The sequence below is a fragment of the Varanus komodoensis genome, unplaced genomic scaffold, assembly GCF_004798865.1.
Source record: "Varanus komodoensis strain SLA01 unplaced genomic scaffold, ASM479886v1 scaffold1, whole genome shotgun sequence".
Taxonomy (NCBI): Eukaryota; Metazoa; Chordata; class Lepidosauria; order Squamata; family Varanidae; genus Varanus; species Varanus komodoensis.
Window position 1 is genome coordinate 71,587,162 of NW_025335268.1, and position 26,267 is coordinate 71,613,428.

Here is a 26,267-nt window from a genome sequence, read left to right on the forward strand (position 1 = left end):
CATACATTGCAACTGGGAAGACCATGGTTCTGACTGTACAAACTTTTGTTGGCAAGGTGATGCTTCTGCTTTTTAGCATGCTGTTTAGATTTGTTATAGCTTTCCTCCCCGGGAGCAAGCGCCTTTTAATTTCTTGGCTGCAGTCACTGCCTGCAGTGATCTTGAAACCCAAGAAAATGAGATCTGTCACTGGTTCCACTTCTTCCCCTTCTATTTGCCAGGAAGTGATAGGACCAGATGCCATGATCTTCGTTTTCTTAGTGTCGAGATTCAAGCCGACTTTTGCGCTCTCCTCTTTCACCCACATCAAGAGGCTCTTTAGTTCCTCTTCACTTTCTGCCACTAGAGTGGTATCATCTGCATATCTGAGGCTATTGATATTTCTCACAGCAATCTTAATTGCGGCTTGTGATTCATCTAGCCTGCCTCTTGCGTGATGATGGAACATTTTACTTTTGGCTTTCCAAAGCCGACCGCTTTATTCCTCCAAAATTCCTGCATAGTTCTCTCTGGGCTGAGGTGCAGAGAGGCAAATTAGGAGACACGGAGACTTTGCGATTGATGCAAGATTCCCACTGACCAGAGAATCCACTCAGCCAACTCAGCACTCCCATTCATTTGCATGAGCCAGGTCTTGAGGCACACTGATTATTTCTAATTTTTAAATTTACCAATACTTTGCCAGGTCTGCAGAAACAAGGCAGCTTTGCCTTGACTGGCTCATTTGTGCATGGACGTTGCAGGAGCAGGTGAATAATTCAGAGGGAAACAACAGAAGGACTAGCCAAGCAAGGGATCCAAGGCAACGTGGAGCTCTCCTCAACATGGGAGGGTGTGCCCATGTGTCACCATTATCTGGTCATGGCTAGTCAAGAAGCGCTCGGCCCTTTTCGGCTCAGACGTGTTCATCTCAGCAAGTCCCTTCCGTGGCACATCGGTGTGCTTTGCACTGCGTTCAAGGCACATGTCACAAAATTGCAACTTTTGCTGGATGGCCCAGTGAAGCCAGGAGAGGATAGATCAATTTCCCCCAGTAAGATGCCTTTCAGAGGTGATGGATTACAACAGAAGGGCAAAACATTAAGCCAGTGGACCGATTCCAGCCTGCGCAGGCCTCCTGGACGGCCCGGAACTGGGCACCACCAATCCTGTTATGAGCTTTTACGAGGATTCCCCCACAATCTTAAACGGTTGCAATGCCTCTCTGAACTGGTAGCTAAGACCTTTAAGCTGGAATATTCCAGCATTCAGGGAATTTCGGCTCTTCCCTTTTGCCCTCCTGCTGCTGCAATGCAGCCCGAGACTCAGGGGTTCCTGAAATTCAGGAACTGAATGTGTCTCTTGGCCTGAAAAAGGTTCGACACCCCTGGATCACAACTCCCAGCACCCCACCCAGCCACATCTTGTGCACAGCCATCAGTGGTCCTGAGAAACCCAGCCCCCGAGCATGCCAGACTGACCGAGTAGATATCTATGTTTTGGATAAGCTAGCTCTGAGGAGCCAGCATGGAACCCCATCTGGAGGGGTGGACCCGCCTGCTGGACAAGCCACCAAGTTCTCTCCCAACACTAAAGGGTCCCATTAGGCTGTTCCGGCCTTGAAGGGCCTCTGGGTGCGCAGGTACATGAAGGACGGGGGTTCCACTGGTGTTGCTTACCTTGGCTTTGATCGGCTGTGCTGTTCCTAAAGTTAGCAGCGCTTTCAAAAGATCGTTCTCATTGTCTTCAGAGATGAGGAAGGGCAGGGCAGGGCACGCCTCCGGCGAGAGAAGGCCGCTGTTGCCTCGGCACGCCTCTCCTCCGGGGCCTTTGGCTTCCTCGCCAGCCCTGGGCAAAGCACCTTCCTCCCAGCCAGTGCCCTTTGTGGGTGGGCACGCCATGCCCGTTTCCTGACCCCCGTGCTTGCCTCGCAAGTCGGAATAAGCTCTTGCTTCATGCTAAGGGAGTCATTTCAAGGATGCCCAGGTGCCCAACACAGGGGACACAGGCTGCCTGACGGTGCCACAGCACCTCTTCTCTGCTCAGTCCTCCATTTTCTTCTTTCTCTTCCAGGGCTGGATCCAGAACGTGGCCAAGGGAGTCGCTGGCCAGGGCCCGCACATCCTGGCCAGAAGCTGGCCAGAAGCAAGGGCAAGGCACAGGTTCTTTAACAGCCTTGCCAATGGTCACCCAACCTCTGCTGGTTGATTGCTTGGAGGCATTTCTCAACTCACCACGGGTCACTTATCTGTATCACCTCCAAGTGGCCCAATGTCTTGTCTCCTTCCTTGAGGACTGCGACTCTGGCTCCTTTTCCTTCTGACGGGATGCCACCCGTCTGGCTATCTTTGTCCTTCTAGCCTAGCAGTCTATTCTGTGGCCCAGTTACAGGGTCATTTCGACTGGCGGTCCCGGAGGCTGGACATGTGCATCGCAAAACTTGCACCCTATGACTGAAACATGCTCCCTGCATTGTTATCTATTATTATAAGATTGCATTTATATTCCACCTCCCCCCATTCCCCGCTGCAATCACAAACTGATTTTTGCTTGCCCTGACTTTTTTTGCAGTTGAAATTCGTGTGTCCCTCTACACTCAGTGACTCCTGGGTGGAGTTGTCGGTGGCACTTTAAATTCCTTGCATAACCATATTTGCACATATTTTGATGTTGTTTCATTTGAACATGAGATGAAGTTGAATGACTGCAGGGATCTGAGGCCTGGACTGTGGGAATATGGGAGGTGGAAGGAGGTGTTAATGCAGCCTAGGTGCAGCTTTCTGACATGGGCCAGAAAAAGCTCCAAAGAGTTTCCTTCGCTTTTTGTTTCTTTTACGAGCTGTTGAAAGATGAGCCATGAAGCGAAACCAAAGGTGTTCGGTACGTTTGTAAAGGAAAATGGTTTGAAGGAAGGGGTTGACGCACTTTCCACACCAAGATCCTTCCCCCATTAGTTGCTTCCAGAAGCACTTTTGCATTTCTGGTGCCTGGGAAAGTGCAAATGTGAACTATCTTTTTCCAGGGAGTTTTGACAGCTAGCCAGCTAGCGGATTGTCAAAACGCTGGCTCCCATTAAAAACGGGAGTTTGGTCAATGGACGGTTTGGAACTGGGACATATAGCTGTATATGTCAAAAAAAATTTAAAAACCTCCACCATTGTCCAGGCAGACTTTTTCCCTGTCTAAACTGGCTCTGGATTCTGCCATGAGCCCTTCTTCTGTTTCACTGCCAGCTGGGTTTTCATTGGTAGAGTCCATCTGATGCTTCAAATCCTCCCACTTTAGGGTTCGGGCAAGCCGTGTGGCAGGAAATTAATTTTAATCCATCAGTCGAATCAAATATGAATATTACAGGGCTCTGTGGAAAACAAAACCCAGCACTATTTGTCCGGCTCTGGTGCAGAAAGTGTCCTGGGCGCTGGAACGGGGAGGGAGAGGGGTGAGACGGCGGGTGTCCGGGAAGGGCCGCTCAGCCCCATGGACATGGCGGGCTCCGTTGGGAGCACCCCACCCACCCCACCTGGATGAGTGACCTGCTGTTACGAGCAAACACACCCACCTGAGTCATTCCACTCGGGAAAGGGCTTCCGGAAATGATTCACTCGCAAGCGGCCGTCATGCAGAAAGCACGGAGCACGGGGACGCCCCGAGAGTGGTTGCAGGTGACAATGAACCTCGGGAAGGAGCCTCCTGGACCAAGCCACCGAGGCCCGCAGTGTGGCGGTGGTGGAGCAGGCTGTGGCCGATGGGGCGGGAGGGCACCTCTTGGGCCCGCATCCGTGGGCCCTGCCTCTCCCCAGTCCCAGCCCTGGCAGCCGGCCAGGAGAGGAACCGCCGCTGGGGCTAATCGCGCGGCTCCCGTACGGAGGGCGCTGTGGCAAACCAGATGCAACTGGGAAGCCACCCAACGGGACAAGGGAGCGGCGAGTCTGCTTCCAGGCAGCTGCCGTTCCACCCTGCAGTCCGGCTTTCCCACCAACTACTGCCTTCCAGATGTGCGGGCCCTACAGTTCCCATAGTCCCAAGCTAGCCTGGCTGAGGACCATCTGAACTCTGGCAAGAATGGAGCTTCACTCCATTGCGTTGCTGGGCCAAGAGCTCAGGCACCTCTGCAAACTCCCGGAGCAGGGGGGATCCCTGAGGGCTCTGAGGAACCCTGAGCAAGCCCCAGAGTGTGGGGGAAATGGGCAACATGAACTATGAGCTGGTGTGACCAGTGCCAGAAAATTCTCTATCCAACACATCTAGGATTCATACCGTACGGCTGAGGATGGTGCGACTTGTAGTTTACAATAGTCTAATCTGTCAATTTTGGTTTCACATTTTCTGAGCTCAAGTCCGGTTAGTCCTGAACTTGAAGAAACAAGTTCTCATGAAGATTTGAGCATGTACTTCAGTGTGTATTTTTCCTAATACTTGCATTTTGTGTGCCTTTTTAGGATATGTGTTTGTGCAAGCAATTATTATATAATGGACTTTTCAGGATTATTTTCATTAAGATATGCATTTTGTGTGTGTCCATTAACTGGTCAATGTTTCCTGGCACCTACTGGCTGGTGAATACCATTGAAAAATTAGGAGAAGAGAAATTCTTTTTAAAGATAACTGAGCTTTGGTTTAGTTCTTGGTCTGAAAATGCTCAACCAGGGAAATTCACATCAAAAATAGGAACTAAACCAATTTCTCCCTGGTTGGGAAACACTGGTTTATTTATTTTTATTTATTTGGAACATTTATATGCCACCCCATTCACAAAAAGCCTTGGGGCGGCTTTAACATTTAAAAAGTCAGCAGTGTTTAGTATACAGCTATTTTGTCCTACACTTCAGCCTCTTATGGCATCATTTTTTAATGTATGAAGCAGCCAATGTTTCATTTATTCTTCTGCAAGAAGATTTATCAAGCATGAGTGAACATTTATGATAATTTTAGAGTCCAGCATTTTGAATTCTTTCACACACGCCCCTGGAACCTTTAAAGATCAGTCAAGTGTTCTTAAAAAAGGAAAGGAGTGACCCCTCCCTGGTATACAATAAACAGAAAAATCCTATGGTCATTTCAGTCACAATTCTTAGCTTCCTCTTATTTGGGACTGCAGTGGGAGAGGTCGCTTCCCACCTTCCTGCTTTTTAGACGGTAAGGAAAAACTCCCTTCCGATTCAGCTTCAGAAACAAACTTGTCTGATTTTTTAAAAAATTAATAAACCAGACGAACCATCTTAAAAGTGTTCTCTCCAAGAAGGGCCATTCAAAAACCATAGTACATTCTTTGATTTGGGCATAGTTTTGACCTCTGCAAAGCACAATGCCCCAGTTCCATTCTGCCCAGGAACGCTTAGCTATTTAGAAGAATAAGTCAGGACAGAGGCTCAGTATCCTGCTACAAAAGGCTGCTGAACAGCCTTGTTCATCTCATCGGAGAGGCCGATCCTATCCCCATTCCCCACGCCAATAAATCTCATTCTCTGAACCTCCCCAGGAAATGCCCTCTCCCCACGTCTATGGCACATTCTGGCCAGAGTTTTATCTGCCAGGCGTAGCAGGGCTGCGCACCTCCCTGCCCGGCTTATCTCGTTATTTCAGATACAGTGCACAGAAGTGTTTGTTAATATGGAATTAAGCCTAATCCTGGGACAGACTAACTCCCTGGAGGAACTAAGACCTGTAGTGGCCAAGGAAGGAGAAGCTGTGGTCTGCATGCAAATGCTACCCAAGTAGGAGACAATCTTTCTAGCTTCCCCACACAGACATCTGGCGAACTTCCAGTGCGAGCCTTCACAAGGCACCGCGAAGCAATTCCAATTCTTCTTAACGGATTCCCCCATGAAGGAAGAGGGCAGGCAAGCGGAAGGCGCGATCATTGCTCCGATTCTGCACGTGAGGCAGGTGTGAATGAAGATAAGCCCAGTATATCACCTGGCATTGCGGGCATGGATGGGAGAGAACAACACCTGCCCGAGCCTGCCAGGGGCGTTTGTGGCTGAGACGAGAAGAAAGGAGCGCTTCTCTGGTTGGAAGCCACTCATCCAGCCAAAACCAGCACATTAAACCGGCAGAGATCCATCAGGGTAAGAAACTGGATTACAAATGAAGGCAACCGAATCCCACCCCGACCTTCTTCTAGGAATCCTTTGCAGGCCTCTGTCGCAAGAATGGGAAGGGCCAAGCTCAGTTCTGGAAATGCTCCTGGGGAAGCATCCCGGTGGTGGGCGAGGCTGAGAGCAAATGGGGTTCGGGCCAAAGTGCACCCCCCAACAAAGGACACGCTTACCGCCAATAGCTCAGCTTCAAGAGGGAGTTCCTGCCCGTTGGGGAGGAACTGCACAGAATGCAGGACACCGGCCCACGATCAGCAGCTAGGGGAAAGAGGGGTGGCCATTTGGGAAGCTGGACTGGGTCCCCAGGAGTGCCAGCTTTCCTCCGAGGCCCGAGGATCCCCTCCCACATCTGCCTTTAGCAGCCCTTTTCCCAAACTGAAGGCCTCCGGAGCTCCGTGGAAGGAGAAGGTTCCCGTGGCACAGGACAGACCGGCCGGTAGCTCAGCGGCCTGCTGGATGCGCACCCTGCTTGCTGATGTGCCCCAGCTTGGCATGCTCGGGTCTGTGGGTGCCCCCCCGCGCCAGGAGAGGGAATTCAGAGCCAGTTTCCAGGCACGCCCTTTAAAGCTGGCACTCTCCAAAGCAGCGGCTGCCTTTGACAGGCGGCCCTTCCCTGCTGGAAGACTCTTCAGGGGAGGAAGAGCTTGGAGGACGTGGGCCACCAGCAATGCCCAACCCTCCCGGCAGAACCTAATCTGTGACTACGTGGAGAACGAGGACTGTACCTCGGAGGCAGGTGCAGAAAATCCCCTGGTCTCTTGGGGCAGACAGGCTATCTGAAGGGCTGAGGGAACAGGCCAGACGGCTCTTTGTGAGGAAAGGTCTACTTGCGAGTAGGGGGGCCTGTTCAGAGGCTCCTCACTGGCTCAGCACTGGGCCTGAGGGGTGACTGATGCCCAGCACAGGAAATCTGACGTGTCACGCCGAGGCAGTGGCTGGCCTCTCAGAACATTTTCTCAGCCTGGCTTCCCAGACCCTGGGCTGCTTCCGAGATCCGGGCACAACCCTTTGTCCCATCCTTGTTTGTTCTGGCCACCTTGGAAATCGCCAAACCAGCGACAGCTCAGGCTCAGAGCTCGGAAACACGCTGCGCATCCAGTTGAGTTGCTGAGAACGCGCCCGATGCATCTATCAAGAACTGCAGCAGGGTTTGCTTTTTCGAGACCGAAAAGCTGACTCGCTCGGGAAGTGAATTACAGGCAACCTGATCCGCAAATGAAGACAAAACTGCAACCTAAGGGGAATGGAGTCAGGTTAGCTTTGCCTGTCACCTTCTAGCAGAATTGGCATTTTGCAAGCCACGGATGTTCTAGCCCAGTGACTTGCCTGCAGGCTCTGGAGAGCTGAGGAGCCCTCCTGGCCATTATCTAACCATGCCCCCCCCCCCCAGCTCAAAGCAGCAGGAATGATGGCTGGAACTCATTTACATCCGCTCACAAGCCTGAAGGACCCAGCTGCCACTGCTCTGTTTTATGCTGCTGGCACTTCTCTTGCCTGCTGGGACCTTAGCTCAGGGATATTTCGCTGCTGCGGTGTATTGCACACGAGTAGGAAAAAGGGAGCCCAGCTATTCCAAGCTGCTGCAGCTGCTCAAGAGGATACAGGTTTCTCTCCTGATCGCGAAACTACGTGCTGTATTAAATGCACAGTGTACCGTTGTTCCCAACTTTTCTTCCTACTCCAGTGTAATTCAGATCAGGACCACTGTCTGAAGTTCATCCACTCCCCACTCACTAAATTTTGTTTGTATACTGCCTAAAAGCCAAAGTTCCCTGGGCGTTTTGCAAATGTACTTTCCTTCCTTTCTTCATCATCTTCATCATCATCATCATTATTATTATTATTTAAACAACTTGCATGCAACTTCTTGCTCAGGAGCAATTAAGCTAAGCCTAGCCTAGCGTGCTGCAGCAATTCCTGCTATTTATCTGCTATATTATATATGTTTAGTATAATATTATTGTTTTATTACTGCTGCTATTTAAGCTGCCCAGACAGTCATTCTGACTAATGGAAGGGTTAAAAATAAAATGAACCAATCTGGTGCAAATGGAGATTTCCCCTTCATTCTTTAGCTCCCAGAGAAGAGAAGCAGAAACTGACTCTGGCTCTCCATGAACTGTCGCTTAGCCAGCGGCCACTCCATCGGGCTGCCTGAATTGTTTCCATTCCAGCTAGTGAGGATAAGAACGGTCATGGTATGAACCTGTGTATGAGTTCACTTTTTCCTTCTCCCTCCTCCTCCCTCTATCCTTGCATGCCAGGGTTAGGAATGCTCTCCCTGCAGCTCTGGGAGCCCTTCTAGCTGAAGGGCAGGGTAAAAATGCTTTATTTAACTTAAATCATCAACTGAGCAGGCAACTTATTCTATTAGAAGGAGCAACATTAGCCTAGATCGGGACGGCCAAACCGAGGCTTGAAAGCCACATGCGGTTCTTCACGTTTATTTTGTGGCTTGCGGCCAGCAGGCGCCTGTTCGTGGCTCTCAAACATGTGCCATTTACCATACGTGGCTCTTCCATCAAGCAACTCTGGCCACCCCAGGCCTGGAGACAAATGTGGCCCTGAATTCTGAAAGCGATGCTGAAGCACAGGCTCGCTCATTTTCATGGTGTCACACCTGGTGAAGTTGCAGAAGATGCAGCACCTGACAGCCAAAGCAAGTGCTGCGTTAAAATTCCACACTTTTTCCAACTTCAGAATGTCTGTTTTTAAGGAGTAGCAGGTAGGACTGTATGCCGCATTCCAGCCCACAGGTTTTCCTAAAGTACATAATTTCACGCTTACTTAAACCAAAACTCATTTGCTGTAGAGTTGACCAGTGGGCCAGTCTGGGAATAGCTTTGCAGAGCATCTCAGAAGCTTCCTTGCTTTTTAACCCCGAAAATGACTTGGTGCTGTCCACATGTCTGGGAAGCTAAGTAGGGTCAGCCCTGGTTGGAATCTGGATGGGAGACTCGAGTCCTGCGCTGAGCAGTGGGGTGAACCTGCTGGGCCCCTCTGAACTGTATGGTTCTATGAAACTGGAGCACCAGGTGGCTCACCTGAACTTTAGATCAGGTGTGTGCAACCTTTTGGCTTCTCTGAGTCACACTGGAAGAATCATCATCATCTTGGGCCACACATTGAATACACAAATACTAACGAAAACTGATGAGCAACAACAAAAAAAAAAAAGTCTGTGCATAATATTTGTGATACAGGCCACCACAGATAAGCAAAAAAGTCCTCATTTGGAGAGTCTTTTAAAATCACCAAGCAGGTCCCAAGCTTGCAATCCCTAGTATAGAAAATGAACATATCTAAGTAATAAAACTTCATTGATTTTTTGATATTTTTATTATAAAAGTAAAAGAAAAGAGGGCAACATAAAACGAGTGGGACATTTGACATTGTATTTGAGAAACTAACGCATCAGTCTGGTTCAATGGAAGCAGTCGCAATTCTCAGGGAGTTCTCAAGGTGCTTATCAGGTATTTTGGCTCTAATTTTACTCTTAGCGCGCTTCATTCTTGAAAAGAGCTGCTCACAAATGGAAGCTGCACACCACCGCACAACTGAAGCCACGCATGGGTGCCAATAGTGAAAACATGCATACATTTATTTTATGTGACACTGCGACAAGACGCTGTCATCTACAAAGTCCACGCTCGAGAACCACACAATCGAGTTACCAAAAAAATTGCAAAAAATCTCACAATGTTTTAAGCAAGTTTACGATTTTGCACTGGGCCGCATTCAAAGCCAGCCTGGGCCACATGTGGCCCACAGGCTGAGGCTTGGACACCCCTGCTTTAGATTGTTCGCGAACATGTTAACAAGCCCCCGTTCCAATTCAGATCCCTCCACTGTGAGAATCTGGTACCCAGAAGGTGATGCACCAGGCGGGGCCATAAGTTTGATGTGCTGTTGCCAAATTCATCCCTGGCCAATGCACTTTTGTTCTTCGTATCACAGAAGATATTGCAGAGTTGGAAAAGGTGCAGAAAGGGGCTGCAACAATTTCCCTATGAGGAAAGGTTACTACTTCTGCGACTGCTGGTGTCAGAAAAGAAGCAGGTAAGGGGAGACAGGATAAAGGTATGCAGGACGGAGGTGAACAAAGCGATGCATGGACTGCAGAAAGTGGAGACTTCTCCCACTGTCAGAACACTAGAACCCAGTGTCCTGTGACGCTGGTTAGCGGGAAATTCTGGGCAGTAAAAGGGAGGTCCAGCTATGGGGATGCTCATCGCTGGATGCAGTGATGGACACCCACCTGGGTGGCTTTGAAAAGGGACGGGCCAAATGCCTGGAGCAGAAACCTAGCCATGGCGGCTAAGGAGCTGAACTGCAACTGAATGGCTGCTCTCAAGTCCTGCTTGCGGGTTTCTCAGTTTTGTCCACTGGCAAAGCCCAAATTCAAAACTATTCCTAGCATGGAGAGGACCACGCCGGGCTATCTTGCAAAGCAGCTGTTCAATACGTGCAGAAAAAAGAGGGGGCAGCCCCAGTTCAGCACCACAAACATGAATCCTACAGGGATTCGGTGCCAGACTATAAGCAGCAAAGCACTCCAGCCTCTGCCTGGATGGACCACTGTTGTCCATTTGTTATTTCCCCACCACCACATGCACAGACTTTTGGAACAAACCGTTACTCTTAGGAAGTTGCTATTATCCAATGGAGTAATTCAGAGCCATGCCTAGTTAAGAGGGCCCGGGAGCTGGAGGTTTGGGCTGGACACTGGCTCTCCAGAGCAGGAAGAGGTCCACAGCCCTCCTTGTTCCGACTTGGAGATCCCACCGAATGGCTGCCCAGAGCAGGGGACAGGACTCCCATGGGCACCAAAGTCTAGTATAGACTGTAACTCCACCAAACACATTTAACACTGCACTGTCCCTTCTGGGTTTTCTTTCAATTTAATCCTGGCCATGCCCAAGAATGTGCCTTACCACTTGCTGAGAATTCGGGGACCCTGGCTCAAAACAAACCTCTTTGCCTCTTCCTTCAAAATACCCCAAAGGCAACCCTGCTTCCTGTCTCCGCTGTGAGGCTGGCCTCACATGCTGAAACACCCAATCCGGGCATACCAGACTTGGTCAGACCTATGCAGTGCAGTTCTGTTTGTAGGCACTGTCTTGCTTATTATATAACAGTGCTCGAGGTTTGGGTTTCTTTTTTTTTCCTTTTGGTGCGGGGAGATGGAGAGAGGCAGAAAACCAAATTGACAAGGATATTCCAGGATCCCAGCAATTCAATAAGGCTGAAGAAACTAGGTCGCGCTTCTTGGAGAAAACAGAAGATTAAGATGCAGCCTCTGTGGGGTCACTCTAATTCACTGGAGACAGAAAATTTGCGTGCGACTCTTTTTCTTTTTTTTAACAAAAGAAGAGAAATTCTGCAACGTGCACATTTTTCTGGGTGGAGGGGGAGGAAGCGACCAACAAGGGAATTCACCCCCAAGAAAATGGTTAATTATGAAGGAAGCTATTAAGGACAGAAGATGAAATATGAGCTTATTAACCAAAGTTGCTTCTGTCTTTAAAAGGCTGTTAAAAAAAATACTACTTCCGTTTGTCCAAGTCCTTCCGATATAGTCATGATAATGATTCTAAATGCCACCCTAAATTTAAGGTACACTAATCTTATTCTTTCCAAACACCTGGAGGGGGAAGGGGGCACATCTTAGGATACCTACCAAGTTTATGGTAAAGGAGAGGCTCAAACCAGGAAGCGGCTCTTGTGCTTTTAAAAGATTTCCCCCTTCTCACAAACTAATCTGTTGAAGCTTTCTTTCATTTTCACATACTCTTAAATAGCCATCTTTTAAAAATCGCTAGCTCTGCAATATGGCAAGGTGCCCATATGAAGGATATTCAGTGTTAGGATGACTCTTAGCATCAAGAAGCACAGGTGCTCAAGCAAAAAAGACATTAATGCCCAGATAAGGGGAGGGGCCCTTGAAAGGAGCCCTGAGGACTTGATCCTGCAAGGAAGGGCCAGACTGCAACCTAAGCTCTAATAACCTCCAGGCTGGACAAATATAATGTGGTCTGTGTGGGGCTACCTTTTAAGGCTGTTTAGAAAGGGTGCTGGGTGCTGTGACTGCATTGTGCTGGTCTAACTGCACTTGCTCTCTGGCTCCCAGTACATCTGGAAACCTCCCCCACCCCGCATTTCACCCTGTGCTGCATTTCACCTTGAACACTCTTCACAGCTTAAGACACAGATGTCTAACAGGCCACCCGTCTTTGCATGGGCCTATGAATGCATTAAAAGAGCGCAGGGCCTTCTCAGTGGTGGCCCCCAATTCTGGAATGTTCTTCCAAGAGCAGCCTGCCTTGGGGCCCGCTTAGCTGTGCTTTTGGTGCCAGGCAAAGTTATTTTTTTAAAGTTATTTTTCCAGGGCCTTTAGACTTCTGATTAGCCCTGCTCAATGTTTTTGCTCGGCCTTTAAGAGCCTTTAGACTTTATTCTGGTATGCGCAATCTGCCTCTTAGAGGACTAGTTTTTGCTTTTTGTTCTTGTATTATAACTAACCAAGTTTAATGTACTGATTGGATTTCAATAACCTCCAACAGCCACGACTCCCTTTTTGTTTTAGTAAATCCCATGGAAATTCCCCTTGGCCCATGAAAAGCAAAAGTCCCCCTGGCAGCAGTGGCCGGTCAGCCGAATCCAGTCAAGGAGAGACACCGAATCTCCCAGAAGCCCCCAGAGAGAGGTTTCCTGAGCAGCAAAGAGAAAGAGGCTGGCCCTGGGAGCGGGTCAGGCACTCAACGACAGCCTTGCCCAACCTGGGGCCCTCTAGATCCATTGGACTGCAACTCCCATCAGCCCCAGACCACATGCCTGATGGCCAGGGATTTGGGGAGCTCTGGTCCATCCGCTTCTGGAGGGATGCAGGATCCCTACCCCTGCTCTAGAGGAATACAGCGTGACTGCAACAAGATGCACAGACGGCTGCGGGTTGCAGAGAGAATGGCCAGCAGCCAGATGCACATGAGCTGCAACTGAACACGTACCGGCCTGCCGACCGCCACAACGAGAGAAGGTCTGCAGATGCTGCGTGCAGGGAGCTTCCCTCTCCAGAAGTGTCCTCGCGTGATCAGGTTCCCAAGTGCTAAGGTCGACACGGCCAACTCCATTCACAGCGGCCCATGCTACAAAAACAGGATCTGACCCCTGCAACGGCCTTTCTAAAATTTGAGCCAGGGACACCCCTTCGTTAGTGTGGAACTCCTTCCCGGGAAGATCTTCATCTTCTTCCTCTTCCACGTCGTCTTCTTCCTCTTCCCCTTCTTTCCAGAACTGCTTGCACTGCCAAATAGTGTCCAGAGCGGTTTGCAACGTCAGTGAGCAACCGCAGCGGATAGCAAAATCAAATTAAACTGAGCACCACTGCGGAGCTCGACAAATAGAAGCAGAACCGTCCCGCAGTTGGGTCGGGTCAGGTTTGCATGGCTGCGTCCATGGAGAGATTCCATGTACGACGCTGGGGCCCAGTACAGCCAAGAGTATGGAGGCCTTCCTGAACGGGACCTCATGCAGATCTGAGCCTGCACAGGTAGCAAAAGGCTGCAGCTCAGAAGCACATCACTCGTTTTGCATACCAGGGCTGCAAAGATCCTTGCTGGACTGCCTGGGGAGCCACTGCTGCCAGTCCGTGCTGACTGTACTGGGGTAGATGAACTAATGGCCTTGCTCGATAGGAGGCAGCTGCCGGTGCTCCCAAGAAAGGGGAGGCAAATCTTGCACCAGACAAAGTGAAATGAAGTTGATTTCATTCAAGTACCTTCTGGAAAGCAGAAATGTTCACTTAAGCTTCCGAGCTACCACTCAAATGATTGCTCTTTGCGAAAGTATTCATTAAGATGCCTCCAAGTGCCGTCCGCTGCTGCTTCAGGACGGATTTGTTAATTAAGTGTCTCAGGAGCCTGGCTGGACATTGTCTTGCAGTGCCAAAATGCAGAACAGTTTGCCAAGTTAAGGAGGATACGCAATGGCAGACGACAGAGGAGAGAGGGAGAGACAGATACAATCATCTAAGGACAGTTGTGTCTGCTGGCAAGTTAGGGGACAAGTGGCTGGAGAGCAGCACTTGTGAAAGGGACCTCGGGGTGCTGGTTGAGTGCAGGCTGAACATGAGTCAGCCGTGTGATGCGGTGGTCAAGAGGGCAAACGCCACCCTTGGTTGCATAGCCAGAAGTGTGGCTTCTAGATCGAGAGAGGTATTACTGCCACTCTACACGACTCTAGTGCGCCTGCAACTGGAGTACTGTGTTTAGTTCTGGGCTCTACATTACAGGAGAGATAAAGCCAGGCTGGAATCGGTGCAGCGAAGGGCCACAAGGTTGGTGGCCAGATTGCAGGGGATGCCGTATGAGGCAAGACTGAGGGAACTGGGTCTCTTCAGCCTGGAGAAGAGGAGACTCAGAGGGGATCTGGTGGCGACATGCAGGTACACAAGGGGGTGCCATGCAGAGGTGGATCATGACCATTTCCCCCCTGCAGTGGAGGGCAGGATGCGTTCCAATGGGGCCAAGATCTGGGAACCAAGATTCAGCGTGGATGCCAGGAAGTACTTCCTGACGGTTAGGACCCCCAGGGAGTGGAATGGGCTTCCCCGGGAGGTGGTTGAGGCCCCATCGGTGCGGGTGTTCAAGGATAGGCTGGATGTGCACATGGTGGGCATTTCGTGAGCGGAGCTGGCTGGAGCCAGGGGTCAGACTAGATGGCCCGGGGCATCCCTTCTGACTCGCTCTGGTTCTATGTTTCCATGTCTCTGTGTTTTGTCCTTGCCGTTGGTTGAGCCAGCATGTTGTCAGGGAATGTTCACAGACATTCCAACTGTTGTGGGGCAGAAATGGTCAAGAACATACAGTTAAAAACAAAAAAGTACAGCTGCAGGACCCAGACACAGGAGGGGCTGAGTTGTATGGAAAGTTGGGGAGACAGAAAGGAAAAGGAAGATGAGGGAATCTTACATGGACAAATCTTATAGGGACAAGAAGATCTATCTGCAGCCCAAAAGATGGGGAATAAAGAAGCCAGAGGAAATCTCTGGGGAAGAGAAATGTAATTCAGAGCCAAGAAAATGGAAATGGGCGTGAGTCAAGAAGGAGTGAATTTCACGAATTGGTTCAAAGGCAACAGCTTTGGCTACAGGTCTCTGAAATCGATTACTTCAGGAGTAGTCAAGTTTTTGTCCCACTTCGGCAGTAGCTTAGACTGGTTTTCAGAAGGTTGTCCTGGGAAGAACCTTCAAGGTAACGTAATGTGGCTCAGTTCTGCCTCCGTATCCTATACCCATCTTGCTATTTTCATAGTTAAAAGTCGGGATGTGGGAGAATTTAGGCTGGTCTGTATATTTAAGTGAACCAATCCTTTCATTTGCACTTCCTAGACTAATATTTTCTTAATGTTGATAATGTGTGTGTGTGTGTGTTTAAAGAAACCCAACATTAAGAAAACTAAGATCATGGCATCCGGTCCTCTCACTTCCTGGAAAATAGATGGGGAAGAAATGGAGGTAGTGACAGATTTTATTTTCCTGGGTTCCAAGGTCACCGCAGATGGGGACTGCAGCCAAGAAATTAAAAGATGCTTGTTCCTTGGGAGGAAAGCTATGGCAAATCTAGACAGCATACTAAAAAGCAGAGACAGCACCCTGCCAACAAAAGTGCGTATAGTCAAGGCTATGGTTTTCCCAGTTGCAATGAATGGCTGTGAAAGTTGGGCCATAACGATGGCTGAGCACCAAAGGATTGAGGCCTTTGAATTGTGGTGCTGGAGGAGACTCCTGCGAGTCCCTTGGACCGCAAGGCGATCAAACCGGTCAGTCCTAGAGGAGATCAACCCTGACGGCTCTTTAGAAGGCCAGATCCTGAAGATGAGACTCAAGTACTTTGGCCACCTAATGAGAAGGAAGGACTCCCTGGAGAAGAGCCTGATGCTGGGAACAACAGATGGCAAAAGAAGGAGGGGACGGCAGAGGATGAGGTGGCTGGATGGGGTCACTGGGGCAGTTGGTGTGAGCTTGGGTGGACTCCAGGGGATGGTGGAGGACAGGGGGGCCTGGAGGAGTGTTGTCCATGGGGTCGCGATGGGTCGGATGTGACTTCGCAACTAACAACAAGACGACGACTAATACTGAGAATGGGACATGGTTCTTCTTGGACTGCACACTTCCCTGAATTTTGTATCGAAAAGAGTTCATCCCAAGTGTGTCTATTAGGGAAAACGGGACGCAAAAGAGACAGGTGACCTTGGCCAGAGGAATCTTACCGAGGTGAGAAACAGTTGCAAATCTTCACAGACTTCCTATACTTAAAGTTGTAGCCCAAGCGGATTGAATGCATCCCTGTCAAGGGGCAGGGGAAGCACCCCTTATTTTTTCAGTGGAAGGAACAGATCTAAAGAACATAAATGACATGGAAGGCAGGCAGCATTTCAACAGGGACAGCTTTCCTTGTCCCTGTAGTACAATGATCCCCAAACCTGAATCCCCATATGATGTTGGGCTGCAACTCCCATCTTCCACAGCCACTATGGTCAATGTCCAGGGAGGGCGGGAATTGTATCCAGCTGGCTTCTGAGTAAAAGTCACTTTGACCAACCTGTTGAAGTTCAGCCTGCCACGTAACTGCTTATTCAGGAATCAAAGTCTGCACAATAGGGGTGCGGAACCTGTGGCCCCCTGGGTGCTGCTGGACTACAGCTCCTATCATACAGCTCCTCATTGCCAATGCTGGCTGGGCATGGCTGGAATTGGACTCAGGTTCCAACATGTTCCAAGGAGTGTTTTGGTGTCTTTTACCATCTGCTCCTGCCCCGAATTCCCAAATTTCCAACGCAAAGCAAAACTCCCAGCTTTTGCAGTTAGAATTGGCTGGAAATGCTAAATAGGCTGTTGCCACGAAGCCCAGCAATTTCTTTCTTTTTTTTAAACACCCACTCACTCTAGATCAGTCTGATCATCAACTACTCCGAACAACAAATTAAGAACAGGAAAGAGATTCCGGTGTCTCATCGCTCTCAGGGGGGGGGGGACCCACAGCTGCTCCCCAAGCAAATGCCAACTTCAGGAGGGGGCCTTCCCCCAGGCTGGCAGCCAGGGAGAAAAGAGTTAAATTCCCCCTCCACGCTTGCTGGGTTCTTGTTAATTATTAGCCACCCCTGCTAATTTAATTTGCATTTTTGGAGACCTACAGGTTAAATGCAAACATGCATCAGGCACAGTTCACCCTTCCATCTCCCTGGGCCAGCCAAAAGGACCACAGTGCCCAGGATGGGAGAGAGCAAGATGCAAACAGTCTGATGTAAACTGCCAGTTAGAGAAGGAAATGGAGTAGAAAACTCGGCGTTAGGTAGTGAGACATCTTTGTCATATAAAGTACCTTTGCTCTACTGACAGTGGTGCCGCTAAGGCTGCCAACAGGAATCAGGCTGGTTCTTCTGTCCCGAGATGGCATTTCTGTAGCATTTCCTGGACAAAAGCAAATCCTCAAGAGAAGATTCTCAGCAGGCTGCAGCAGCACCTTCCCGGTGTGCTCTCAGCCTGATCTACCTCACAGGGTTGTTGTTTTGGGGAGAAGATTGAGAGCAGCAGGAGGAGAATGATGTGAGCTGCTCTGAGTTCTTTAAAAATTAAAAGGTGGGACATAAATCAAATAGATAAATACAGGATTGTTGTGCTGAAACAGGGCTGCAGGCCTGTTCTCCATCATCCAGGACGGCAGGGCCCGAAATGATGAGCCCAAATTTCAGGATTCTGGCTGAGGATTGGGAAAACTTCCAACAGCAGAGCAGCCGGACAACGGCCGAAAGACGTGGTGAGCTTCCCATTAAGCCGAGCCCAGATAGCCACCAATCCAGAGCCTTTTCAAACTGGATTCCAGCACTGAGCAAGGAGTTGGGCTTGATGGCCTGTTATTCGCCCTGTTCCATCGCTAGGATTCCGGAAGGGTATGAAAAAGGTGGCATCCAACGCTCAGGACACCCATTCCCCAGGACAGGGCCAGGAGGCCTCAGCTCTGTGACACATCACTACGCTTCCATTTCAATCAGGCGCAGGGGACCTTTGGACCGTAGCCTGGATGTGGCCGAAGGAACCTTGCCCTGAGCCTTGCAGCCATTCAGATTTCTCTTCAAACCTCCCGTTGCCCCATCAGTGGGGTGACTGGGGGAGGGAACTCCCCAGAACTGGTTCTCCGTATTATCTGCTGCCCCCTCTGACTTCTCCTGCAGCCAGCGGCAGTTTTGCATTTTCCCAAATCTGATCACATGAGCAGTGGAAGGTAAAGGCAGGTGCCAGAGGAAGGGAGCAGTGCACCCTGGGGGTTGAATTTCAGGCGCAGTGGCTGATGGGACACCTGCCAACAGCAGGAGGACGGAGCAGGCAGAATGGAAACCGTGATAACAGAGAAATGCTTGGCTGACTGTTGAGTAGACCATGGTAAAGAACTGTGAAGTGTGGTAACCACGGCAGGGTTGTTTGCCATGTGTGAACGCAGCCGGTGAGAAAATTAGTCGCTGGAGAATTTGCAGTGCTTGCTGTGGCACATGGTCTGTTCAAAAGGGGCGACCACGAAGCCTGACAGCTTTAACATGAACAGTGGGCATGCATGAGCTAAGCGTGGCTGGGCCAGCTCAGGTGCCCCAGTATCTTCAACAACATGCAAGGGTTTTGGAGAATACACCCAGGGGCAGGGGGCTGGGTGAGAGGTACTGCCAAACCATGGCTTGCCTTGACTCCAAACCATGAACTGCTCTTCCATTTGTACAGGCAAGCCATGGTTTGTACAGTTTCCCTCTACCCACAGCGTCCCAGAAAATCCTTGGAAAACCACAGATCAACACTGCAAGCTGTGGTTTGTCATTTGGGAAGCAACGTCCGACTGTGATTTGCAGATCAGCTCCAGATAGTTATTTGAGGTCCTGGCTGGCGACATCTTGCAAGCCACGGTTTATTTGAATGAACTGTGGTTTGTCATTACCTCTAAACCATTTATTTAAGATAAACCATGGTTGGCACTTTACCCTAACCCTACTTCAGAACTGAGATTACGATGAAATAAAAACTTGCCTGCTTTTATTTGTTAATTCCTTCTACTAAGTAACTTCACTCTCACTTCCATCACACAACAGCCTCTAGAGCAACCATGGATAGTCCGCACAAGCCCTGTTTGTGAACCTCCTCCAAGCCTCGGTTTCTAAGTCTGGCTTGCCAGTCCATTGCAAATCAGTCTTGACTAAGACCTCTTGGCCAACCACAGCCAAGCTTGCTGGACCACGCTTTGACGTGGCATCTAAACTAATCCATGGCAGACTCTAAAAGCAAAAAACCCCCCTGGAAATCCCACCTTCAGGACAGAGAGACATTACGGCAGGAGGGAACTGGTGGTCCTTGGGCTTCCATAACCCCTGACTACCAGTTAGGCTGAGTGCTATCCGGGGCATGGACTACCCACCCCTGAATAAGCAGAAATGGTTGAAAATACAGTTGCATGGCCAAGACATCCGTGCAGAGATAAAAGCCAATCTTGGGGTGTGCCCACATCTTCCAGCTGCCTCTACATTTCGAACTGGCTGCGTGGGGCTCAGAGGGAGGGGCGGATGTGGGGGCAGCATCTCTGAAGTGTTCCTTGCTCTGCCATGAAGTGCCATGGGTTCCTCTGAGAATGAAGATGCTCTATTAACGTAAGCATTTGCTATGCACACAAGGCAATCTCCATTAATCTTTCTGTCTGTCTGGATCACTTCCACTTACAGCTTTTCGACAGCGCAGCAGCATGCGTCAACAGATGGCCTGGCTTTGTGAAAACAAGCAAGCAACAGAAAAGAGAGGACGGCGGCTTCTTTCCACTTCGCCCTTCCAGAATAAAAACACGGCACGCCTTTGGAGTTGCCACACTTTCCCTGGAACAGCCCTTAGGCCCCTGCGAGCAATGCCAGCCTGAAGAAAATAAAATCCAACAGGGGCAGCTTTTCCCAGATGCACGGATGACGACACGGTCCTTGCTGACTTTCTGTCTGCCCCGCTGCCGTTCTCAGCAATAGCTCGCCGGAGAGGGGAGCAGCAATGCTAGACAGTGGGGGGGGGGGGACCTGGGGGCATCCCACCCCTTCTGGGAAGCTTTGGGAACACGGTCACTAACCTTACAAAGACGCCGTCCAAACTCAATATTCATTGTTTTGCTTTGCTGTGTTGTTTCCAACCTGGCTTTTATCGAGGTCATATCGCTGCCCTTCAAAATCTATGACTAATCACAAGATCTAGGAATTCACAATGCAACCATCAGTCACCTCCGTCCCCTTTCAGCGAGTGCTTTTGTGGTGCTCTCAGCCAACTTTACTTAGGCACACACCGACAGGGGCCTGTGCAAGCCAGTAACCTCGCAGACGCTTCCACGGCCATGGGAATGGCCTCCTCTATTCTTCCCCTCCCTCCTCCCTGCCCACACCTGCTTGTCCAGGTTCCTTCAAACCTGTGCAAAACTTGCACTGCAGGCTCAGAATACACAATCACTTCAGACTCCCCCATTGTGTATTCCGAGACGGCAATGCTTGTTCTGTCCAGGTGTCGACTTTTCCACAGGTTGCATCAAACAGAGAGCCGGTGCAGAGCCGGGGGTCCAAGCCCCCCCCCCCCAAATGATGCTTGTCAAATGGAATGTGTGAAATTCTTTACTCTCAGGACTGGTCTGGGTAGCGAGTGGGTCCCTTCTGCATTCCCGAGAACGTCGGGCAGCCTGGTGCCTTTGAGGCCAACGGAGTCATCGGAGGTCGCAAGGAGGAAAAACAGCGCAACCTTCCAAGTTATCCTTCCTCACTTTCTCATAGAAGATTCTTGATGGGAGCCAGATTGGCTGAAAAATGATGCGTGACCAGGTGCTCCTGAGTGACTTGTATGGTGCTCAGGAACCCAGGACGTGCGTAGCAAAGAAGCGGCCAGCTGAGCGGCGGGGAAGATTCGGTGCAGAGCTGGAGAAATGGGCGCCACGGCCTTGGGGTTTGTTGCAGGCGTGGGAGACAGCCTGAACACAAGGGTGGAGTTGCTTCAGGGGAGCGGGAGATCTTTGGAGGTTCGGGAGCCAAGGCCCAAGGCAACCACCACGTTAGGAGAAAAGAAAGCAGTAAATACTGCTAAATCGCTTATTTTAGAAAACACCTTGGGTTATAAGAGAAGTTCGAGGCTTCGGCAAATGGGGCAGCATAAAAATGTTTTAATAAATAAATAAACAAACAAACACTTACGGGGCACGCCTAGCGGCCATGTCTTTTCTTACTCCTGAGTAGGCACAGGAGCTTCCCACTGAGATGCAGGCCCTAGCTGCAGGAGGGGGATGGAGGGCCTTTAGGCCTTCCCTCCCTCCAAGTGGGATGGGGTCCCTCATCTGCCATTTATGTTTGGCCAAATAATGAATCATTCACTCGACTAAAGCAAATGGATCAGGCTTTGTTATATATACTATAGGGGCGCCCCTATCCCTGATCGGGATCAGTGAAGGGGGAGGGATAAAAGCCCCCCACTAGAGCCCCACTGCAGACTGGGACCCTTCAGTCTGCGCTCTTCCTTGCTGAAGCATGAAGCCAGTGGAAAACGCATTAGTTGAAGAACGGCCTTCGATGTGGGTTCAGTGGGGAGGAAGACGAGGCAGGTTCCAGATGGCTTCTGTTGCTACCATGTTTTGTCCGTGTGTGTGTGCGTATGCACACGCACTTAAATCAGAACTTTGAAAGAGTGTGCCATAAATAAGGGAACAGTAAGCATGTAAGCACAATAAATAAAAAAAAAAAATCCAGAAGGCTTTAGCAGTATCTACAAAGGAACTCAAACAGGGACTAGAGGGAGCTAAATCCAATAAGGGTTCTTTTCTTGTTGCCAGACCCAACGCAGAACTTGAGCGCAGGGCAGGGCCAGGGCCAGTCCTCCGCAGAATTTTCTGAACTACTTTCCTGGCTCAAGCTGGCCACGCGTGTTAGTGACAATGCCTGCAAGAGGCAACTAAGCCAAAATGCTCACAGCTCGTGCGTGGGCTACTGAGCCTAACTTGCAGCCCGACACAGAGTTTCCAACCCATTTCTTTATTTGTATCATCATTATTATATTTCTATCCTGCCTGCTTTCCTACAAAGAACTCCAGGAGGCTTACAAGTCCCCCCGCTCGATCTTATCCTCACAACAGCAACCCTGCGAGGTAGGTTGGGCTGAGAGTCTGTGATGGCCCGAAGTCACCCAGTTGGCTCCATGGCTGAGCGGGGACTGGAACTCAGATCTCCTGAGTCCCAATCCTGCGCTCTTAACCACGGCACCACACTGTTGTTCTTGCTGTTACAACCACACACATTTCCTAGATGGAATGGGCAATCAGTCTCTTCTTGGTGCCATAAGTAGCAAGATAAATTCATTTTGAGAACAAGGGGAGCCAAGTCGGAACCAGATCTAAGTGATCTCCTTCGGCTGGGAGGCCTGGAATTCCAGATGTTTGGGGAATGGTGAGCGGCTTTAAAATGGATTACAGATCCCATACCTCCAGGAGTTTTGCAGAATTTCTGCAAGGGCAGGTAAGTTTCTTAGGGCATTACTGGGGTGGGGAAAAGCTGCACCAAGTCAAAATCCCCTCTTTGGAATACGTGGACCTCACCCTGGACACCATCTGGCATCCTACTGGGAATGGAGGGGTGGAAAAAATAGTGAAAGGAAAAGCTCAACACCCAGTTGTGGGATCCTGCCAGAGAAATCGGGGCAAAACTCATGGGCAGAGCTGCAGATGCAGTGTCTAACATTTCCCCTCTAGGGTGAAGCGCAATTTGTATGGGAGAACGAAAAGAGCAAATGCTGGACTTCCACTGGGCTGGGGGGCTACACTTCCCCTGGGTTTTCCTTGCTGCCCTGGCCCTTTCGCACAGCCCCGTCCTAGTCTCTTGGGTCAGCACCCATCAAATGCACCCTTGATAAATGCCTGTCATTGGGAAGAGAAAGTCTGAATGTTGCGGGGACACAGCATGGGTTGGGTCTTGCTGAAAAGGGCTACTGAAATGTGCTGTGCGAACCTTGCTCAGATAGCCAGCAAACAAGCCACAGTTCACAACCCAACAACAAACCATGGGTTCTCTTCATGGGTTGTCTGTGGTTAACAAACTACAGCCTGCTAGCTTTCAGACAACACAAGAACTCACAGTTCAGCAACAACCCACAGTTCAGCACAGAGCTGTGGAGTCGGTATATAAAACCTCCGACTCAGACCCTGGCTCCAACTCCTCAGTGTAGGGTACCTTCAATCCCGTCTTTATTTATAGGAAGTAAATATACTAATTATTTATTTCCTATAATGATCGAAAGCCCTCAACCTACAAACAGCTGCATCTTTTTAAATTTGACACTCTTGCTGGTGCATTTTTTCAGAACAACAACTACTTCTTTGCAACTGCCCTCTTTCACAATCATCGCCTTCTATAATACACCGACACACATCACATTTCTCATCTGTTGTTCTTGTGAAGCGTTCAAATACAGCCAACATCACTGACACTTTTCTGCCACTGTGAGTTTTTTCATGGGGCACTGCTTTCACTAATATATGAAATTATACTAGTGAAAAAATAGGTCAATCAAGTTATTATCAATGAAATAGGAATTTAAAAACAAATTTTAGTTGTAATATACATAATATATTAGGAGTGAGAGTCAGCACATTTTTTCTGCCTGCAGTAACAGCCCTAGTTCAGCAGCGACCTATAGTCAGCTCACATTCGACCACTGGAGGTTATGGTGTTGACTGAACCCTGGAGAACTTCAGTCCCTCCTGCTGTTTCTCGCTGCCCACGCTCAGGGCTTGTACGCAGGAACCTGTCCCGTGGCAGGGGGAGATCATGGCAGTTGTTCACCTGAAGTCCCCCCAGCACCGGCTTGATGCTCTCCAGAGGCATTGGCCTGGGACACCAAGCTAGAAAAGACTGGCTTATGGGGACAGATTCAGAAGCTCCGTGAGAGACACTTCTTGCAAAAGGACGACTCCGTTATTCACGCAACCGCCGCAAAGGGTTCCTCTTGTTTGTGACCTATGCTGTCCTGCATTAACTCCTTCTAAGGGAACAACAATGGCCAGACCATTTATCACAATGCTGCATACTCCACGAAAGCGAGTCATTACGAACAAAGATATCCAGGCTGCGGGTGCAAACACGTTATCTTCAAGAACAGAGACATCAAGCAGTCAGATGGAAACATCAGTCTGGCGAAACAGGCTATAAAGGTCAAAAATAGAACAGATGCATTCTGTTCATATGTGGCTGACTAATACATACATTAAATTAATTAAATTATGACTAGATAAGTCAGAATGAATAGATAACAAAGAAGAATGCACGAAGATCCGTCTCAAACATGCTCCGAGCCCCACTGAAGTGAGGTACAAATGCTGCTGAGACGCGTTATTTGCAGCAGGTGGTGTTTCCAGAACTGCCTCAAATCACAGCCCATTTAACAGCCTCTGTCTTGACTGCCCGATCTTAGATTTATTTCACTGCTCCAGCATCTCCGAATGCTGGCAAACCGGTGCGTCAGTCTCTGGCTTGAGGAACATTCATTCTGATACCGGTGGATCACGATCCAGCCTGGGAAACAGATCTTAGCAGAAAAATGGGCTCCCCAGTCAGCCACGGCTTGTGCCGTTACCCTCACATGCAAGGTCTCCCACATCCAAAGCATCGACGAGACACGAAGTTTACGTTTTCCCAGCCAGACGACGCCGTGCAGCTAAAAATTCCTCCAGAGGCTGGGCTCCTTCAAACCCCAGAAGTCTACCATTATTTGCCATCTTCCACACTTAAATGCAGAATGCTTCGGGATCACCTTCTCGCTTCCAAAACAATGGGAAGTGTATGCAAGTTACACGCGGGGGAAATGCAAAGAGAATGAGAGTGCGCGTGTGTGTGTGTGTGTGTGTGTGTGTGTGGGGAGGGGGGAATGTACGTTCTAGCCAGAGTACGGCCACCGAGTGCCCAGTGCAAACTGCAGAAGCATGGCTCGCTGAGCAAGAAAAAGGCCAGCAAACTTATGGCAGGAGCATCTTATGTTCCTCCAATCCACAGTGCCAAACCAGAAGCTGCTGCAAGCGAGGGGAAAACACAGGGCTGGTACCGAGTTTCACACGCTTTTAAAGTTTGGCAAACTGTCACAGTTTTAATTACGTCCTGCATTTAGATAATCTTAATTCCCAGGGAGAACAATGTGCATCCATTTGCCAAATTGCTTCTGCACCTTTCTCCTTCTTTCTAGCTTCCTAATACAGCAGCGCTGGGGAAAGTTTGGGGAGGGGGGCAAAGGAACAAACTGAAGACTCTCCCCAAAGGGGCTAAGGCATCCCCGATGAGGAAATCAGACATTCTGCGACAGTTCGCTGATTGTCACTTTTAAGAAAGTGAGTCCTACGGTGGAGCGATTCTTACGGATGATCTGTCCCGAACTTCAGATGCACAAATGCCAGCAGTGAGGGCTTCAAGGGTGAATAGAGATGCTCATTGTGCATGCTCAGAGGCACCCTTCTTTAGTCGCTTAACAAAAATGCTGCAGGGACTTGCCCTGGAGCAAGTGCGTTGGACCCTCCCTTCAAAGCAGAACGACACCCGCTCCACAGATTTATGCAGCCATCTCCACTCGAGGTGGGGCGAGGGGCACAGCGACAGCTCTACGGCCAGGGGAGGCGTCGAATCCGGACCTAATCCCCTTTCCCACCCTCGCTTCCTTGCCTGCCTGGCTCCGCAAGCCCAGGCTGGAGGGGGAAGGGACCCCCGGTCCAGCGCTCCCCTGGATCTGCTAGGCGGGGAGAAAGCATGCCTGCCTCCCCCGGCAAATCATCCTCATCATCGTCCCCCTCCACTTCGCTCCATCGCCAAAGCGCTCGGGAAGGTCTGCAGCGCCGGAGAATTTCAGCAGGTGCCGCGCCGCGCCACCCACGAGGAGCTCGCCGCAGCCGCCGCGCCGCGCCCCTCCCGGCCCCCGGTCCGCCGCAAGCCCTTACCGTCGCAGGACAGCAAGCCCAGCAGCAGCAGCAGCAGCAGCGGCGCCGAGCGCATGGCGGCGCGGGAGGTGCGCGCCGCGGCTCCCTCCGTTCGCCCTGCGCGCGCAGGCGGAGCGCGCCGGTCCGGCCGGGATGCCCCGCGCCCGCGGCGTGGCGCGGAGGGCAGGAGGGCGGGCGCCCC

The 26,267-nt window shown here is 50.2% G+C and overlaps 1 protein-coding gene across 2 annotated transcripts in view; it reads right to left on the reverse strand.

Annotated features, from left to right (window-relative positions):
* The window catches only part of PODXL (podocalyxin like), a 64,808-nt gene extending 38,596 nt beyond the window's left edge, over nt 1–26,212 (reverse strand). Inside the window, exon 1 of one of the 2 annotated variants that reach the window (XM_044428614.1) lies at nt 26,087–26,212. In XM_044428614.1, the coding sequence (XP_044284549.1) occupies nt 26,087–26,141 (55 nt within the window). In that variant the 5' untranslated portion in view covers nt 26,142–26,212. The remainder of the gene's footprint in view (nt 1–26,086) is intronic. The other variant, XM_044428605.1, reaches the window with a different exon arrangement.
* Nucleotides 26,213–26,267: the final 55 nt, after the last annotated feature.